The sequence below is a fragment of the Pteropus vampyrus genome, unplaced genomic scaffold (assembly GCF_000151845.1).
Source record: "Pteropus vampyrus isolate Shadow unplaced genomic scaffold, Pvam_2.0 Scaffold276, whole genome shotgun sequence".
Taxonomy (NCBI): Eukaryota; Metazoa; Chordata; class Mammalia; order Chiroptera; family Pteropodidae; genus Pteropus; species Pteropus vampyrus.
The window spans coordinates 2,047,803-2,064,073 of record NW_011889057.1 but is presented as its reverse complement, the minus strand read 5'-3'; the positions used below and the strand labels follow the sequence as shown (position 1 = coordinate 2,064,073).

At 54.4% G+C, this 16,271-nt stretch overlaps 2 protein-coding genes and 2 long non-coding RNA genes across 5 annotated transcripts in view; 2 read left to right on the top strand and 2 right to left on the bottom strand.

The window, feature by feature from the left end:
* Positions 1-2,312: 2,312 nt before the first annotated feature.
* The window catches only part of HOXC4 (homeobox C4), a 60,266-nt gene continuing 46,307 nt past the window's right edge, over positions 2,313-16,271 (top strand). Inside the window, exon 1 of the mRNA XM_011375770.2 lies at positions 2,313-2,372. The gene's annotated coding sequence lies outside the window, so the exon portion shown is untranslated. The remainder of the gene's footprint in view (positions 2,373-16,271) is intronic.
* Positions 6,505-7,485, bottom strand: LOC111729710. 2 transcript variants are annotated; one of them, XR_002776349.1, is made up of 2 exons: positions 7,183-7,485; positions 6,505-6,751 (listed from the first exon to the last, which is right to left on the bottom strand). It is a non-coding gene; the product is annotated as an uncharacterized LOC111729710 (long non-coding RNA). The 2 variants fall into 2 exon arrangements; XR_002776350.1 differs by having other exon boundaries at positions 7,051-7,419.
* On the top strand, positions 7,594-10,815 carry HOXC9 (homeobox C9). The gene is made up of 2 exons (XM_011375777.2): positions 7,594-8,201; positions 9,912-10,815. Exons 1-2 carry the CDS (start codon positions 7,664-7,666, stop codon positions 10,154-10,156), a joined length of 783 nt encoding a protein of 260 aa, XP_011374079.1. The 5' UTR covers positions 7,594-7,663; the 3' UTR covers positions 10,157-10,815.
* LOC111729709 overlaps positions 12,918-16,271 on the bottom strand; it is a 12,962-nt gene continuing 9,608 nt past the window's right edge. The window contains exons 2-3 of the long non-coding RNA XR_002776348.1: positions 13,784-14,058; positions 12,918-13,373 (exon numbers count right to left, since the gene is read on the bottom strand). This is a non-coding gene — a long non-coding RNA (uncharacterized LOC111729709). The remainder of the gene's footprint in view (positions 13,374-13,783; positions 14,059-16,271) is intronic.

Sequence of the window (16,271 nt, the reverse complement as noted above, 5' to 3'; positions counted from 1 at the left end):
ATCTGAGCAATGTGAAACTTTGCAAAGCTTCTTTCTCTCCTCTCCCCCCACCTCTGTCCCTGGTTCTTCAATTTTGTCCCTGGTTGCTAGAGAGAAGCTCTCAAAAGAGGTTTCTCTGCCTGAGGAGAAAAAAAATGGGGGGAGGGTCAAGGAGAGTTAGGAGATATACTCCTGTTCTCGGAGAGACTGAGAAAGAGAGAAAGAGAAAGCCAAATGGAGGACAGGTTCTTGGTTTTCTGTGGAAGCATTATCATCAGTAAAACATTATAAACTTTGAGACAGGGGAATAAAATCATGTCCCTGTAACGAAATGTATGCATGGAGTTCTATATTCTTGCAATTGTCAGCTGGGGGATATATGTAACCTTGTATGAATGTGGATCTCTATTTCTACATCTCTGTCTCCTCTAGGCTCTTTCAACCCCCCTATATATATTTATGTGCATACTCATTTATTTTTCTCTTCTACAAAGAGATTTCTTTTGACCCCAAGGAGGCTAGAGGAGAAAATGGAAATAGAGCTTCTCTTCTCCCCAGCTGAATTTGTCAATCTGTCTTTCTGTCCCTTGACCTTTTGCAGGAAAAAAAAAAAAAATCTCTTCCCTTGGTTGAAGTGCTCAAATCTCTCTGTGGTTCCCCAGAAAATGGAGAGGTTTTCAGAGAGGAGGGCCAGCTGGTGCAAGGCAGACAGGGGCATCTCTGGTTTTGGAGCCCCTAGCTGTCTCCGAGTTTTCCGGCTGTCAGAAGTAGGGGCCTAGTCAGAGTGAAGGGAGTCTCAAGCAAGGACAGGGTGCTCAGGAGTGCCTGGTTTGGAAACAAGGTCCCTGATGGGCCGAAATTCTCCAATGAACGAGTTCTGCGCTTTGGATCTCTCTGCCTCCATTTCCACTTTAAAGACAGGGGGCTTATAAGTGGTGTCCACAGAGCCATGGGTCTCCGTGTCCCGCCCCCCCCCCAAATCCTGGGGAATGGGGTGAGTTCTCATAGGGCCAAGGTGAGGGCCAGTCTGGTGGCCAGCGTTCACCCCAGGGCCCTGGGGCCATGGATCATGGCTAATGCGGTGGTGATTATTTATTCGCTTCGCTGGAAGGGAGTCTTCAGAAGAAACAGCGTGAAGAGGAGGGGAAAATTATCTCTCTCGTCTGCGGATATTAAGATGGATTTTTATTTCTTAAAGGACCCTCCCCGCCGAGAGCGCATAGCGTAAACTTAATATATGCTCCGCAGCCCAACTCTAGAAATCGCAATAAAAGTTAAAACCTCCCCTACTGGTTTTTTTTAATTATGATATGAGAAAGAGGAGCAGGATTTATAGAGCTGAACTCTCGGCGTGTGAATGTTTAAGACTTGTGGGAGAAAGAGGAAAAGGCAAGAGCTCGCCAAGGAGAGCCTTGGTCTCTGAGATAATCTCGCCGACTGCGAGGGCTCGGCTCAGCCCGGCCGAACCTCTGTAGCTTCCCTGGGACCTCGGCTCCCCAGCACCCTCAGCTCGGGCCCATGGGCTGGCCTTGGCACGGAGATGCAGCCCTTCTTGGGAACAGGTGAAAGGCAGCGGCGGCGGCGGGGACGCGGGGCTGCGGGTAGGAGCGTCAGGGCCTGGGCTTTGTGTAGGTCCCGGGCAGGGGAGGAGGTTTGTAGCCGGAGGCAAGACCGCAGCCCGAATGTGGTCCTGCAGGCGCCTTGGCGGGGAGGGATGTCTGGGCCGGGCGCGAGAGAGCACGGACAAGGTGGATTGCATGTGGACTTTGGCCGCAGACGGAGCGGAGCGGGCTCCGAGCGGAGGCCTGCGGCGAGGCGGGCAACCGGATGTAGAGTCAGTAGGAAGGACCTTGATGTCTGAGTGGTGTTTGGGCTGCCCGGGGCGGCGGCCCAGAGAGCATGCAGCACGCAGTCCGCGGGGCGCGGCCGTCCGCGTGGGCGAGACAACAGGCCCCGCACACCTCTGCACCCGCAGGGCTGTGGCCAGGACGTGGGAATCAAGGCCGAACCAGGGTCAGAACATGAAAAATAAAAGCAGTTAAGAGTCTTTCCTTCTTTCCCACATAAGAAGTCCTTTCTTTTTTCTCTCTTTCGGAGATACCTGGATTTGGTCCAGAACAGGTTGCCCGCGGGAGGGCCCCGCGAGCGGCAGAGAGCGAGGGAGGGAGAGAGGGAGGGAGGGCGAGACAGAGGGAGGGAGGGAAGGAGGGCGGGCAGCGGCGGCTGCGGTGGCCCGGGCTTCCCTCCCCCGGCGAGAGGCGGCTGCCCTGCCTCTCTGTGGCCGTGGGGAGCCGAGGAGCAGGTAACGAAGGCGCTTCCCGAGGCGGGATTGGACCAAGCCAGAGGGACCGAATCTTCCGGGTCTCTGCCCAGCGCCCTGGAGGGGACAGAAGGTAGGGAGATCGGCGCCCGCTGGCCTGGCAGAGAGGCCTCGGGAAATGTTGAACCTGTATTTGATTTCAGGCTCACACTCATGTTGTGAGTCTGTCTGCCTCTGGAGGTGCGTTTTGCCTGTCTGTCTGTCTGTCTGAGACGTCCCAACCCCTAAGCTCTCCTTCCAAAGGCTGAAAAAATGGAGAAAATTCGTTGGAATGTGCACTTTCATTCATTGGCTTCCCTGCAACTTAGCGGGGCTGGTTGCTGCGCCCCCAAGTTGGAAGGGAGCTTGCTTTCACCCTTCTGGAAGCCGGATCCTCTGGTTCCTTCCGCCTTGGACTGAGTTCCGGCTCCAGGTTCGCGGATTGCCCTGAGGTTGGAGGCCAGACAGCTCCCAGTCGCGCAGGGAGGGCGGGGGAGAGAATAGCGGCTCTGGCCCCTTAATTGTACTTCGGGCCGTATTGTCTCTCCTTTCGCCACCTCTGCTTCCTCAGTCTGGGCTCCAAAGTCACTGCAAATTTTCTTGCGACACACACATCACACAAAGATCAGGTAAAAAAGGCGCCCAGGGCCATGGGGGCTCCAGGCAGAGAGCACCCCTAGCCCTGGAGCCCTCCCCCTCCAGCCACTCCCCAGGCCGGGAAACTAGACTGGTTGGGGGAGCCGGAAATAGCCCCATTTGCTGCCGGGCGGCAGGGTAGGGGGCCGGCGGGAATGCAGGCCATGGCGTTGAGAGGGCCATGTTCACAGGCCCTAGGAGTTTCACTCCTGCTGAGCTTAGGGGCCTGACTCCTGGTGTGCAGGGATCCCGGATACCCACCTGGGGTGGGGGCAGGACGCGGGTCTCCTCGCGGCAGGCCAAGAGAATTCAGTTTCTGCTTCCAGCACAGGCCTTAGCAAGGAGGAGTTGTGTATGGGTGTGTTTTTCCCAACAAAGAGGGATCAGGAGAGAGAAGAGGGGAATGTAGAGGGGAACCGGGGAGGGGGCGGGGAGGGGGAGAGGGCAGCGGAGAGGTGAAATGAGCCCATTTCAGGGGGAGAAGGAAAATGAAAGCAAATGGAGCACGGCCTCCTCCGCGCGGGCGGGTGTTGACGAGCCCCGGAGCGGACTCCCTGCCTGCGGCGTCTGGGATGGCCCACTGGGATGGGCACCGGGACAAGCCTGTTTTAAATTTAATCCGAACTTGACGGTGTGGATTGAACCGGAGGGAATTTAAATCACTAAAAAAGAGGCACAGGGCAAGGGCAGGGGATGACTCTACCCTGTCTGTCTTTCTGTCTCTCCTTCCCACAGTGGTGCTAGCTTGGTTGTGGTCAAAGCTGCCCAGGTTTGATGTGATGGAGGAAAGGTGCTCCTCCCCCTTGGGGGACTCTCCTGTGCCCACTGAAATCTTTCCCGGTTGGAGGGGAGCTCTAAGAACCAGAGTAAATGCAGAGCTGCTAGCTAAAGCTGGGGTTCACTCCACAACAAGAACTCCCAGTGGCCTCCACTCTCTTGGGTTTTCCTCATCAGTCCTGAAGAAAATTAAAGGTAGTGGTGGGAGTGAGAGGGAGTCTTGGAATCTGGCAGATGATTCAGCAGCAGTAACTGAACCTGGAAAGAGAAGCCCCTCCTTCTTGATGCCCCCACATTCTTGGTGCCCTCATACCTACAGGCCAGGATTTGGGGGAGCCTAAAGGTCTGCTTCAGAGCCCTGACCTGCCACCCTACCTCCAAATGCATTGAATGGGTGTACAAGCTACATGCCGTTTTGAAACCCCAGGGACCTTGGCCTGGTGAACTCAGGGGCTCCCAGCCTCTTTTAGCCCTCCTCCCCAAAGCTGGCTCTCTCAGCAAGGCCTAGGCAAAATGAGGCTTTGAGGGTAGGGGCCTGAGCCTGTGCTTGAGTGGGGTGGGTCTGAGTTCTTGCTCTGAAGCACAGGTGACAATCTCCCCTCAGTTTCGCAGGGAATTTGACAGCAGCAGGGTGATCCCGGCTGCCCCGCTGCTGCGGCCTCTGCTGAGTGGGCAGGGACAGTGGACAGGCTGCTCAGGAGTTGAAAAGAAGGCAGTGGCCCAAGGAGGTAGAAGAGAAAAGGCATCTCTTTACAGCCACAATCTCTAAGGGGCCCTCCCAAATAGTAGAGGTGCATAGAAGAGAGTGTTTAGGGGCATTTTTTTTTTCTAGGAAAACTGAGGTTGGGGGAGATGGGCCCTGTCCCCTGGCAAAGATGCAAAAGAGAAGCAGAGTATGAAACCTTCATCATGTGTTCTTTGCTCCTTGACTAGAGTGTGACTCAGCCCCCAGATGCCTGGGCAGCTCCCTGGGCTGAGATGGGGTCCCATATCCCGGAGGCCTAGTGTACCCACAGGAGCAAGTCGCCCAGGAGGGGCAGGAGAGGAGGCCTCTTCCTTCTTTGTGTCCAGACAGAAGTGGCCGCTGCGCCCGAGTCGGTCCCCAGCAAAGGCCCAGCAAGCAAGCGGACTGCACAATGCCACGGCTGTTCAGTCAGCTCTCGCCCTACCACGTCCTTCCTGCCTATCACTGCCCTTCCTCCATCTCACTCTCTGCATGCTTTCCTTTCCGTTCTCTTTTCATCTTGCCTCCCTTCCTTTCTTTAATTCTCTCCTTTCTCCTTTTTATCCCAATCCTCCATTTTTTCCTCCCTCCCTCCCCCTCCCTTTCCTTCCTCCCTCCCTCCCTTCCTTCCTCCCTCCCTCTCTCTCTCCCTCCCTCTCTCCCTTCCTTCCTTCCTTCCCTCCCTCTCTCTCTCCCTCCCTCTCTCCCTTCCTTCCTTCCTTCCTTCCTTCCTTCCTTCCTTCCTTCCTTCCTTCCTTCCTTCCTTCCTTCTTTCCTCTCTCCCTCCTTCCCTCCCTCCCTCTCTCCTTCCCTATGGGCCTGATGCCATGTTTCAGTTGTTCTGTCTCAGGCTATCTCAGGCTCATTCTCTCTCAGGCTCTGTCCCCTGACATCCTCTTGGTCACAGTCTGGCCCTGGGCCCACCAAAGGCTACATGTGTCTGCCAGCAGCCGCCCAAGAACTGGGTAGGGTCCCCAGATGCAAAGGGCTGGGGAGGTGCTGATGGTGCTGGGTATTTGCAGAAAGCCTCGGCAGGGGAACGGGAACCTCCTGTCTTTTCCTTGAACTGGTGAGGGAGAATTTTTGATTGACAGCTAACTCAACTCCATCAAGGCCAAAGAGATATTCTGTTTCTTGCTGTAATTTGGATTTTATAGACCAGTCCAGTCTGGGGAGGGGAAGATAATCAGAGCCGAGGGTGAGGAGGCTGCAGCCCCGGGTTTCCTCTCCCCAGCCAGGCACTTCTCACGTCCCCCCATGCGTCGAAATCCTAGCCCTGCTTGTCCGAAAAGGAACGAATTGGAGAGGGGGAGGAGCAGGGACTGGTGAGGGGGCCTGGAAAGCTGAGGTCAGTGCTGTGGGCTTCAGATCTACCCTTCTTCTCTCAACTTTCCACTCCACCCCCCTAAACATACATACTACACTCTCTAGGACACCTCTCTCTATCCCTTCTCCACCCCAGAGGAGACAGGTTGACATAAGTGCAGGAGAAAACCTGTCTAGGCCCCCACCCTAGCGTTTGGTCCCCTACTAGGGACAAGAGTGGGAAAGAAGGGCAGGCATCTTGGGTCTGGGAAGCCTTGTCCTTCCCTGCTGCCTCAGAGCCTGCGTCTCAGGCTCAGCTCCTGCTTGTTTCTTTTAGCGCAAACTGGGACTCTTCCCTTCTGACCCTGAAATTGCACCCTACCTTCAAACTCGCTCTGCCATGCCTAGGGTGCATCTGCCTCTAGGGACATCACCTGCCCTTATCCCCCACCCCTCCAGCCAACCTCCCTACCACCTCTCTTGCATCCACGCTGAGAATTTCCTGCTTGCCTAAAGCCCACCCTTACTAAACCACCATGGGACAGTCTGATGGAAAGCAGAGAGCTGGGCACCGAACCCTAAATTCAAGGAGAAGGGTAGCAACCAACTTATTGGGGGGAGGAATCCAAGTTGTCTGATCTTGCTTACAGTCACACTGCCCCTCCAGAATTCCTGTGTCCGACCCCAAAGAAACTGCTTTCTCTCATCCCTCCGTTGCTTTTTTCCCGTTCCAAAAACAGCCTACAATTTTATTTAATGAAGGACACATTTATGAACAATCAAATGATCCTCATAAAAATTTTATTGAAGGACGTAAAAACAAGCTACTTGCCCACGACCGAGGTCGCTCTCTCGCCTTGCCTGCTCTCACCCTGGCTCTCTGCAGACTGAAGAGGGGGTGACTTCTTTTTATTGGGGGGGGGCAGAGTGAGTGTCTCTGAGATGGAGTTGAGTGCAAAGGAGGGTGAGTAGGAAGATGGGATGGGGACGACCCATTTAAGTTGTGTAGATCTCTCCTCCACTTCTTCAAGCTGGCGAAGAAAGATAAATAGATATAGACAATAAATTTAAAATAAAGGCGCTTGCATATCCGTGCCAAAGCAGAGAGGACTTCTAATGATAAAGGTGTATGAGATTCTGAGGTCCTACCCCTCCCACCCACGAACCACCTTCCCTAAGCTTCTCCTACCCTAGATTTGGGGGGCTGAGTTGGCCAGTGGCAGAAGGACTCTCCCCTTTCCCTCTTTCCCTCCCTCCATCCCAGCTTCCCCAGTCCCCTCCCACCCTCCCTCCCTCGCTGCTGCTGCTCCTGAAAGAAATACATACATACACACTATTTAAAAACGCATTTTTAAAAGCCACGTTCCGAACTGACAATCGCTGATCTCGGCTCGCGCAGAGACTGCGGGAGCGTCGGGGCCGACAGAGACGGATTACGTCAAGAAATAGTTCCTCCACCTACCTCGGCGGCCTCTGCGCCCCTGCGGGGCTCCCGCGCCCAGCTCGGCCCTTGGGGTCCGGAAACCCTGGCTTCGGGGACTGGCATTTTCACCCCATTAAGAAATCCTCCTAGGGTGGGGGTTGGAGGCCATCTGCTTATGGGTGGACATGGGCAAGGGGGTTCTCTGATGAGATACGAGTTGTCCTGAGGGGGTGGCTCATGCCTTGGATCCAGAGTTTCGGACCCCCAGGAAAACGCAGGTCTCGGGGATCAGCAGAGAAGGGGGTGGGAGAAAGGGGGGGAAAAAGCAAGGAAAAAAAAGCCCCTGCGCATTGATCCGCGCCGTATTTTTGGGTAAATACGATCACGTGGGGGCCGGGGAGCCAATGAGCTGCGGGGAAAAGGCTGGAAAAATAATTACCTGCCTTGATTGTTCTGTGAGCAGATAAAAAGTACATATACAGTTCATACAATAATCTTATGTATGTAAAACCCCGTTACGATGTCGGCGACGGGGCCCATCAGTAACTATTACGTGGACTCGCTCATCTCTCACGACAATGAAGACCTCCTAGCGTCCAGGTTTCCGGCCACCGGGGCTCACCCCGCCGCCGCCAGACCCAGCGGCTTGGTGCCGGACTGTAGCGATTTTCCGTCCTGTAGCTTCGCGCCCAAGCCGGCTGTGTTCAGCACGTCGTGGGCGCCCGTGCCCTCGCAGTCGTCCGTGGTGTACCACCCGTACGGCCCCCAGCCCCACCTCGGCGCCGACACGCGCTACATGCGGACTTGGCTCGAGCCGCTGTCCGGCGCCGTCTCCTTCCCCAGCTTCCCGGCCGGGGGCCGTCACTACGCCCTCAAGCCGGACGCCTACCCCGGGCGCCGCGCCGACTGCGGCCCGGGCGACGGCCGCAGCTACCCGGACTACATGTATGGCTCGCCCGGGGAGCTGCGCGACCGCGCCCCGCAGACCCTGCCCTCGCCCGAGGCGGACGCCCTCGCCGGCAGCAAGCACAAAGAGGAGAAGGCCGACCTGGACCCCAGTAAGTTGGGAGCAATTTTCCTTTACAACCAGCGCAGGAGGGGAGGGGAGGCCGGGCGGGGGGAGCCAGATTACAGCCCCTCGGAGCTGCGCAGGGAGCGCGGGAGAGGGGCGAGGACTCAATAAAAGCGAATTACCTTGGGGAGCTTTCAGGGGCAGGAAGGTCTGAGAAGGGGGCTCAGAGAGCCAGTTTGAGAGAGGACTGAGGGGGCTTCTCTCCCAGGAGCTGGCTTTGATGAGACCCCCGCCCCCCACACACCCAGCCTAGGCTTTTTGGCTCAGTCGCTACTTTCGAAGAAATGCAGGAAGGGCCAGGGGATGGAGTGGCAGCGAGGTTCATTTTACGGTTTGAGGTGGGATGGGGAGAAATGAGAAGGACACTGGGAGCAGAGAGGAAATACCCCAGAAAGAAAAATCACCCCTACTTCCCAGCCAGCATGGGGCTCCTCACCCCACTAGATTCATGAAACAGAAGGTCCATGGACTTCTCTCCCAGGAGCACTGGGTGAGGGGTCTGTGGGATTTCACAGCCTGGGAACTTAGAGGGATCAGGACTTCCAGAGGTGGGGGAGAGAAGTGGGGTCCCAGTCTCCTTAAACTTGAAAACCCTCTTCTAAAGGTCTTTAGGAGGATTAAGAATGGAGGGTGACGGATGAGAAGTGGGGAGAGGCATCTCCCCAGATTAGAGAATTATACACACAAACATATATACACCCCCATCCACCACCCCCCACACACACACACATACACACACACTTCAATCAGGGAGACAGGAGCCTTCTGAGTCTTGCAAAGAAGGGCAGGGGTAGGTTGGGGGGGGCATGTGGGAGCTGCAGGGCCAGAGAAAAGAGAAAGAAGGGAAACAGCAGGGGAGGGGTGCAGCCCCCTGGGTGTGAGGAAGTGTCTGGGGGAGTCCCAGGAGGGGGCTCCAGGAAATCCTTTCCTCCAGCCCCATAAGGGGCCAGGGCCTAATTATACCTCTCTGAGCCTTCCCTACTTGCCCTCAGCTACTCCCATAAACCTGAAATTGGAGGCTTGGCTCCTGCAGAGCCTGTCCTGGGGCTGGCAAGAGAGAAGCCAAACAGGGAAGCTAAGATATAGGGGAGCCTGTTCCCAAGTCCAGCAGCTCTCTGGGGAGAGGAGAAAGGCTTTCCCCAGCCCAGCATCACCCTGAGAATTCGCCTCAACAGGGTTGAATTCGTAGAGCGGAGACAGGCGCTGGAGAGGGTGGTGAGGGGCTTAGGGACTCTCAGGGTCAGGAAGCAGAACTGCTGAAATTTCAGGACTTGGTCGTGGGCTGGGAGGATGGGAGGGGGCAGAGGAGGAGGGAAGTGGGGAGGAGAGAGACCTTGCTATAAAAATAAAAAACAAGAGAGAGAAGCGTTTATGGGCCTATGAAACGGTTGGGAATTTGGACTTTTTATGAGGATATTCTCGAATTACTACTCTTGAAGCTGAGGACCAGACTGTAGGGGCTTTGATTGCTTTGATTTCCTATAGTTTTAGGTGCTGGAAACTGAAGAAGGGGAAGGTAGGGAGGGAGCAGAACGCAAAAAGAGTGAGGGGGGAGGATGATCCTAAAGCAAAACCTGTCCAAATTCAGGTTCAATTATTGGGTTTGGGGAGCCTGGCTAAGCCTGGGGAATGGGATGGAAGGGATCCTGGGCTGGAAAGGGGCTCCACTGACCCCTGCCTGTGTTTGGCCCTCCAGGCAACCCCGTGGCCAACTGGATCCATGCCCGCTCCACGAGGAAGAAGCGCTGCCCTTACACCAAGTATCAGACGCTGGAACTGGAGAAGGAGTTTCTCTTCAATATGTATTTAACCAGGGACCGTCGGTATGAGGTGGCCCGGGTTCTCAACCTCACTGAGCGGCAGGTCAAAATCTGGTTTCAGAACCGGAGGATGAAGATGAAAAAGATGAATAAAGAGAAAACCGACAAGGAGCAATCCTAAACCCTGACCCGGCCTGCTGCCTCGGCACAGCCAAGGGAAAAACAAAAACCCCACAAAAAACCCCAACCCAGGCGGGAGAGAGCACGAAAAAGAAAAGGAAAAAGCAAGATAGAGAAAAGCCAATCAGCTTAAAAAGAAAAAAAAAGGGGAAAAGGAAAAGGAAAACTCTTGCGATTTGGGAGGGTTCAGTGTTTGAGAAATTGGTGTTTTAGAGTTAGTCCTACCCAGCGAGGAGCAGGAGGCGGGGAGAGAATCCGCGTTCTCTTCTCCCAGCGCAACTGAAATAAATGACACACACAAATGTGATTTTTTCTCCTTTCTTCAGAGAAGCCAGTACTTGAATCGCTATATTTCTATTTTTTTTTTTCCTGTGTCGTATTTGGTCCGGGCCATCTCTCCCCAGGCCTGGGGTGCTCTGCGTGCAGATTTTGTACAAAAAAGAGACACACACATACACAATAACGATTCTCAGCCCAGGGGCTGAGGGGCGAGGGCCGGGACAGTGTCGCAGGCTGGGTCCGGCGGCGCAGGCCGGCGCCTCAGGCGTGTACATAGCAGTGTTTTCTCTCATCCCCAGCGTCCGTCCTGTAACGTGCTTCTGTTTGTTATGGTAGAACAGCTCTGTGTTAATATATCGAAGTCACTTAAAAAACCAGAAACCCAACTGCATCCAGTTCTCGTTATTTCTCCTCCCTGTGGCTCCCAGGCTGCTGTCGTGGAGGAGGCAAGTGCTCAGATCCTTTGGGGGAGGCTGGAGCCAGGAAGGGGCTCCCTCGACCTCAGAAGGGCAAGTGCCTGTGGCTTCTCTCCAGGCAGGGTGGGATGGGGGTGAGGGATCCAGGGGTGGGGTAGAGGCTGCAGTGGCCTGGGTATAGCTTGTGCCTGCTCCGCTGGCTGCCTGTGAGTTTCTTGGTAGCTTAATAGAGTGGGGGGGGGGTGCACAGCATGAATGGTTTTCCCTGGCTGTAATTAATTGTAATAATTTATGAGTACATGAGATTGAAGGGAAGAGATAGGTGAAGATGAAAGTTGGGTGCTGGGTGAGGGCCCGAGCTGGATTCTTGCCTGGCTGCATCGGTGCTTCGAGGGATGGCTGAGTGGGGTAGGTAGGGTGGGTGTGCAGTGAGGAGGAGGAAGACTAGCAGGCCTCGGGGAGCAGAGCAGGCTCTGGGGACTGCGTTCAGAGTAAAAGGAGGAAGATGCATAGACAGAGACACCGAGGCAGAGAGAGAAAGTTGAAAAGGAAGAAAAGGAAAGAAGGAAGATGGCAAAGCCAATACAGTCAGAATTAGATGTAGTTTTTACTCCTCAACGCATTCGCAGCTTCTCTCTCTCTCCGTCCCCTAGTTCTCTCTTCTTCTCAATCTCTGTCTCTTTGATGTTTAGTTTGAATGTTGGTCTGGGGGTAATGGGGTTATGCTGTGCAGCTGCAGATTTCTGGGGGATGGTGTGGCCAGGGCCCAAGGAAGCTGGTCACAGATTAGCCAGAAGGGGGGCGTTCTCTGGTGGTTGTGGGACCCCAGGCACAAGGGTGTAGGGATGTGTGTGTAACAGCCTGATGGGGCTGATCAGCTGCACTGTACCCCAGAGCACCTTCCCCAGAACCAGCAGTTTTCATCTGCTAATCAGAAGCAGACACAAGCTGCTGGGTATGCCTCTGCCCGGGCGCCCCCTTTCTCGGAAATCCCCCAATCTGGAAACTATTAAACTCAAGACTGCCTGAAATATAGCCCTTTAATATCTCAGGCTGCCCATTCTGGAGAGGGTGCAGGGTGTTGCTCTGAATACTTGGGGAATACCACCATTAAAAAAAATAATTGGGGACCCCAGGCCATGTGCAACTCCCCCCCTCCATCGTATCACCTTAAAGGATTGGTGAGGCACTTGTAGGAACCAGCCCCTCCTATACCCTTCTTCCACTAAACACTCCAATTTGGGGGTTGTAGAAAGGTGGGAAGGGGTGAATATTTTGTTTCGATAATATTTTGAGAGGGGCAATCAAAAGTTACAAACAACAGTGTGGTTTTCCTAGTTGCTAAAGCACCCTCTCATCTTTTCAGCTTAAGAGACCTCCTCCCCAGTTCCAGAAGCCGTTGTTTTCTTGGTCCTTTTGAAAGGTGCTTTGCCTACATGTAGTTTCTCTCTTTCCTCGCTGCCTTACTCCTCCTCTTGGCCGTTTTGCTGTTCTGCGACCCTGGCCTCAGTTCCACACCGGGTGGAAGACAAGGCACCCATCTTCCTCTGTTCTGACCGAAGGGACTCAGGCTTCTCTCCAAGCCCAGCTCAGCGGCCTTTCCGGACTTTTCCATCCAGCCCCTGCTCCAAGGCCCTGTCGCCTCCCCTGGTCCGTCAGCGCGGCCTGCTTCCTGCAGCCCGCCAGACCCGGCCTAAATACGGGCGGGAAGGAGGGCCTCAGGGCTCAAGGGTCCTGAGAGAAGCGTGGGATCCAGAGCAGGCCCACCCCGCCGGCCCACTGTTCAGTACCAGCTCAGGCTCCAGCCTGCAGGTCAGGATTGGATTCTATTTTTATTTATTATAACTCGTGAATTAAAACCAGAACAACACAACACACATCTGGGGAAAGAAACGAAAGCTGAGGGGAAAGAGGAGCTAGCAAACGCCCTCCTGCCCTAATCTTCCTCCCACCTCTCCTCAGCTCCTTTGTCAGAATCACAAAACCCTAAAGGTTGCTCCACTTGGGAAGGCAGCGGATAGGTACATTTCCGCAGCCCCGAAATGCCACTTTTATGGCGCTGTTTGTCTCCCTGCTCTGGATTCTGAATGGGGCCGAACAAAACAGCAGCGCGGAGCTGGCTAGACGTCTGGGCTTAATTGTTTTATGGTTTAAATAAGGTGGACACTCTTTCCTTTGAAATCGGATTATAGGAATGTTTTGTCTATGGCCCACGGAAAACAGGACCTCACTGGCTGGGAGGGAGAGGTGGAGAGAGCGCTCGTGAGAGAGGGATGGGCTACAAACCAGGGGACCAACAACCGGGAGAAGTCAGAGTCCCACCCCAAAGTCCTGCGGGCGGCGGCGGAATAGGCTGTTCGGAAGCAGCAGCAGGGTAAGAGGATCGAGGATTTTAGGGTGCGCGCCGTGGGCAGGTGGTCGCGGGAGCTTCGGGAAGTGCATCTGAATGTGCGGAGGTGTTCCCAGCCCAGAAATGCACCTGAATAGGGGGGAAGATCGCGGCAGTTCTCTCGTACAGTGTCTCTTAATGCCGGAAGAGAGGGCGACAAAAAGAGAAAATAGTGTGAAACCTTTGACAAGGTTTATTTCGAGAACTTACAAAACAAGAGAACAGAGGTCCCGGGAAAAATCTCTTCCAGGGACCCTCCTCCCCTCTTTCTCGTACCCATTTAGAAACTCCCTCCCACTTCCCATCTTAGGGCTAAGCCTGGGACTTGCTTGCTGTGTCTGTTGGCTTTTTTTCCCGGCTGGACTGCATTAGAGCAAGTGGACGCGAGGTGGCGCTGTTGCTCAATGTTAGAGGCTGCATTGGTGCCCCAGACCCGCCTGGCCGCACTGACATTTAAGGCCCAGCACTGAGGAGGAACGGCGAGAAGGCCCCGCGCCCCGGCCCAGCCTGGCCCCACTGGCTCTGAGCAAATCAATCCTCTCACCTGCGAGGTGTAAATAAATCGTGAGTGGTGGCGGGAGATGGGCCCTCGCGCTGGCAGCAGGCTCGGGAGGCTCAAGAGGGCGGGCGTCGAAAAGAATCGCTTTGCGGAGGTGATAAGCACGAAGCAGGCAGCGCGTAATTAACACAAAAAGGCAGAATGACCCGGACAAACGAACATAAATCCGTGGTACCTAAGAGGGCGGTGCAGGCCTTAGGGAGAGGGACAGAGACGCCGCGGCGAGGATGGCTGCTTGTGATTTCCTTATTTCCAGGCTCCTGGAGAGAAACCAACCAGATATGTGTAAAAGAAAAAAAAAATCAAATGAAAGAAAGATAGGCAAGGGACCCCTAAAAGGAAAAACCAAGTCCAGCCAGGAATTTCGTACTGGTGGGCTCTCTGAGCCGAAGGTGGTGGCGACACACTCAGGACAGTCGCATTCCAAGACACAAAGGCCAGGAAGAATAGCTGTGTGGCAGGGTTTTCGCTGGACCATAAACTGTCGAGATATCCCCCCACCCTCTAAAGATAAGGCGTAGGCCCCAGAGCGGATCTAGCCTGCGGAGCCTCCTTTTTCCAGGGAAAGTATTTATGACAGTCCCCAGTGATCCAGATGCTGGGAGCCCAGAGTCCATCTCCTTTAGCTCAGTACTTGAAGAGCAGGCTGAAGCATGTTCTCTGGTAGTGGTGGAGACCCCTGTCTTGTCCCGCATTATCCTGAACCCTAAGGGGACCTGTATCCCTGGCAGAGCCCTCTTCTGCACCTCCCCTCTCCCCCGTCCCGCTCCAGGGCCCATGTTCTGGGTTTTGCAGAGTCTGAGCAATTTCTAACTCTGATGGGGGCGGGTTTCTCCAAATTCAGGAGACTGAAGAAACATCTCTTGCTGGGGCACCAGTGAATCTCCTTTGAGAATTTAGCTGAGGGTGGCCTTTTCCCCAGCAATAATTTAGATAACAGAGGGATGGAGTGGGGGGGCTCATTCTATTGGCACCATCCTCCCATGCCATTCCTTCCTCCAGCCCTAGAGCTGGGCTCTGGATAGGGGAGAAAAAGATCTGGTTTTCTAACTGCCTCCTTCCTTGTCCAACCCTGAAACCCCAGGATGTGGAAGGAAAATTGTTACCAATTTTTTTTTCATGATGCAAAGAGCTAAAGATGCATGTGTGTTTGTCAGGTATTATTTTCCTTGTGCCTGGGTGTGCACATGTGAGCATAGTATCTGTGAGCTGACAGGGGTGTTTCCAGGCATGCATGGTAGTTTAGTGAGCATGCATTTGATGTTTTTCAGAGTGGAAGGCTAACACATACAGTATGTGTGTATCCTGACTGTGCCTCAGTGTTGCCCTGCATAGGGGGGAGACTGGAAAAATCATTTATTCCTCTTTTTAATTCATATGCACACAGCACACATATCCACAGCTCTCTCACTTTCTCTCTTTTCTCTCTGTCTGTGTTCGGCCCACATAACTGTACACACATATGGCCAGAGAAAGGTTGATGGAGTAAGGTTTTGTTTTTTTTTTTTTAATCTGTTAGAATTAATTTGAATTTACCTAGTCTTGGAGATGGGTAGAACCCCCCAGAGAAAGTGTGGGTAAATATTCAAACAGTGTCTGTTGACAGTTCCCATCCACATCCTGGCCTGGGCAGCCTGCCTGGGGAAGTGGGGGCACAGTAAAGCCAGGGGGGCCCTCCAGGGCTAGCTGGCATTTCCTATGGGGTTAGGGTGTGTGGAGACAGTAAGAACCGTGCTCCAGTCTCCTCCAACCCAGATATAAGTATTCTCCTAAGAAGAAACATCTTGAATCAGCCTAGCCAGAAGCCAGGGACCCACCAGCTGCTCTCTCCTTCTCTGTCTCCACAAGCAGCTCTGCTCTCAGAGTCTCCAGCCAAGCTCCTGGCCATTGCCTGGGCTTTGTGCCTCAGGCACGAACTGGTGTCTGAAGGGGCAGTGTAGACTGGGTGTATGCAATGCCACCCACCTCTGGCCCTCTTCACTGCCCACAGCAGGCAGGCAAGAGGGCTTTAAGGACCTAAGGAAGACAGGGCAGCTTTTCACCCTGGGAAGGGCAACAGGCATGGAGACTGCTGATGCCTGAAGTATTTGGGGATATGATGTGCTTGTTCCTCCTCAAAGTCCTCAGACTTAAGGATTCCCTGGGATCCCATCTTTTGGGTCAGGGGACCTCCTCTCCCTTGCTGGCATTCAACCCCCTTGGGGGGTCTTATACCTGTTGAGGTAACCTGAGTTGACCTGCTGGCCCAGGTATCTCTCTGAGAGGAAGGAAAAGAGAAGTAGGGGAGAGGCACCTTCAGATCTGAATGCGCACCTTGGAGAAACTGGACCCAGCCATTAGCTGGGGCTGGCTCACCGCCCCCCCCCACACACACACACATGTATATACCACACCCCCATCCCTCCCCTTCCTTCCCTCCCCTTCCTCCAGGTCCCCCCAGCCCTGAACCCCTCAACCCCCCACCATCTCTCTC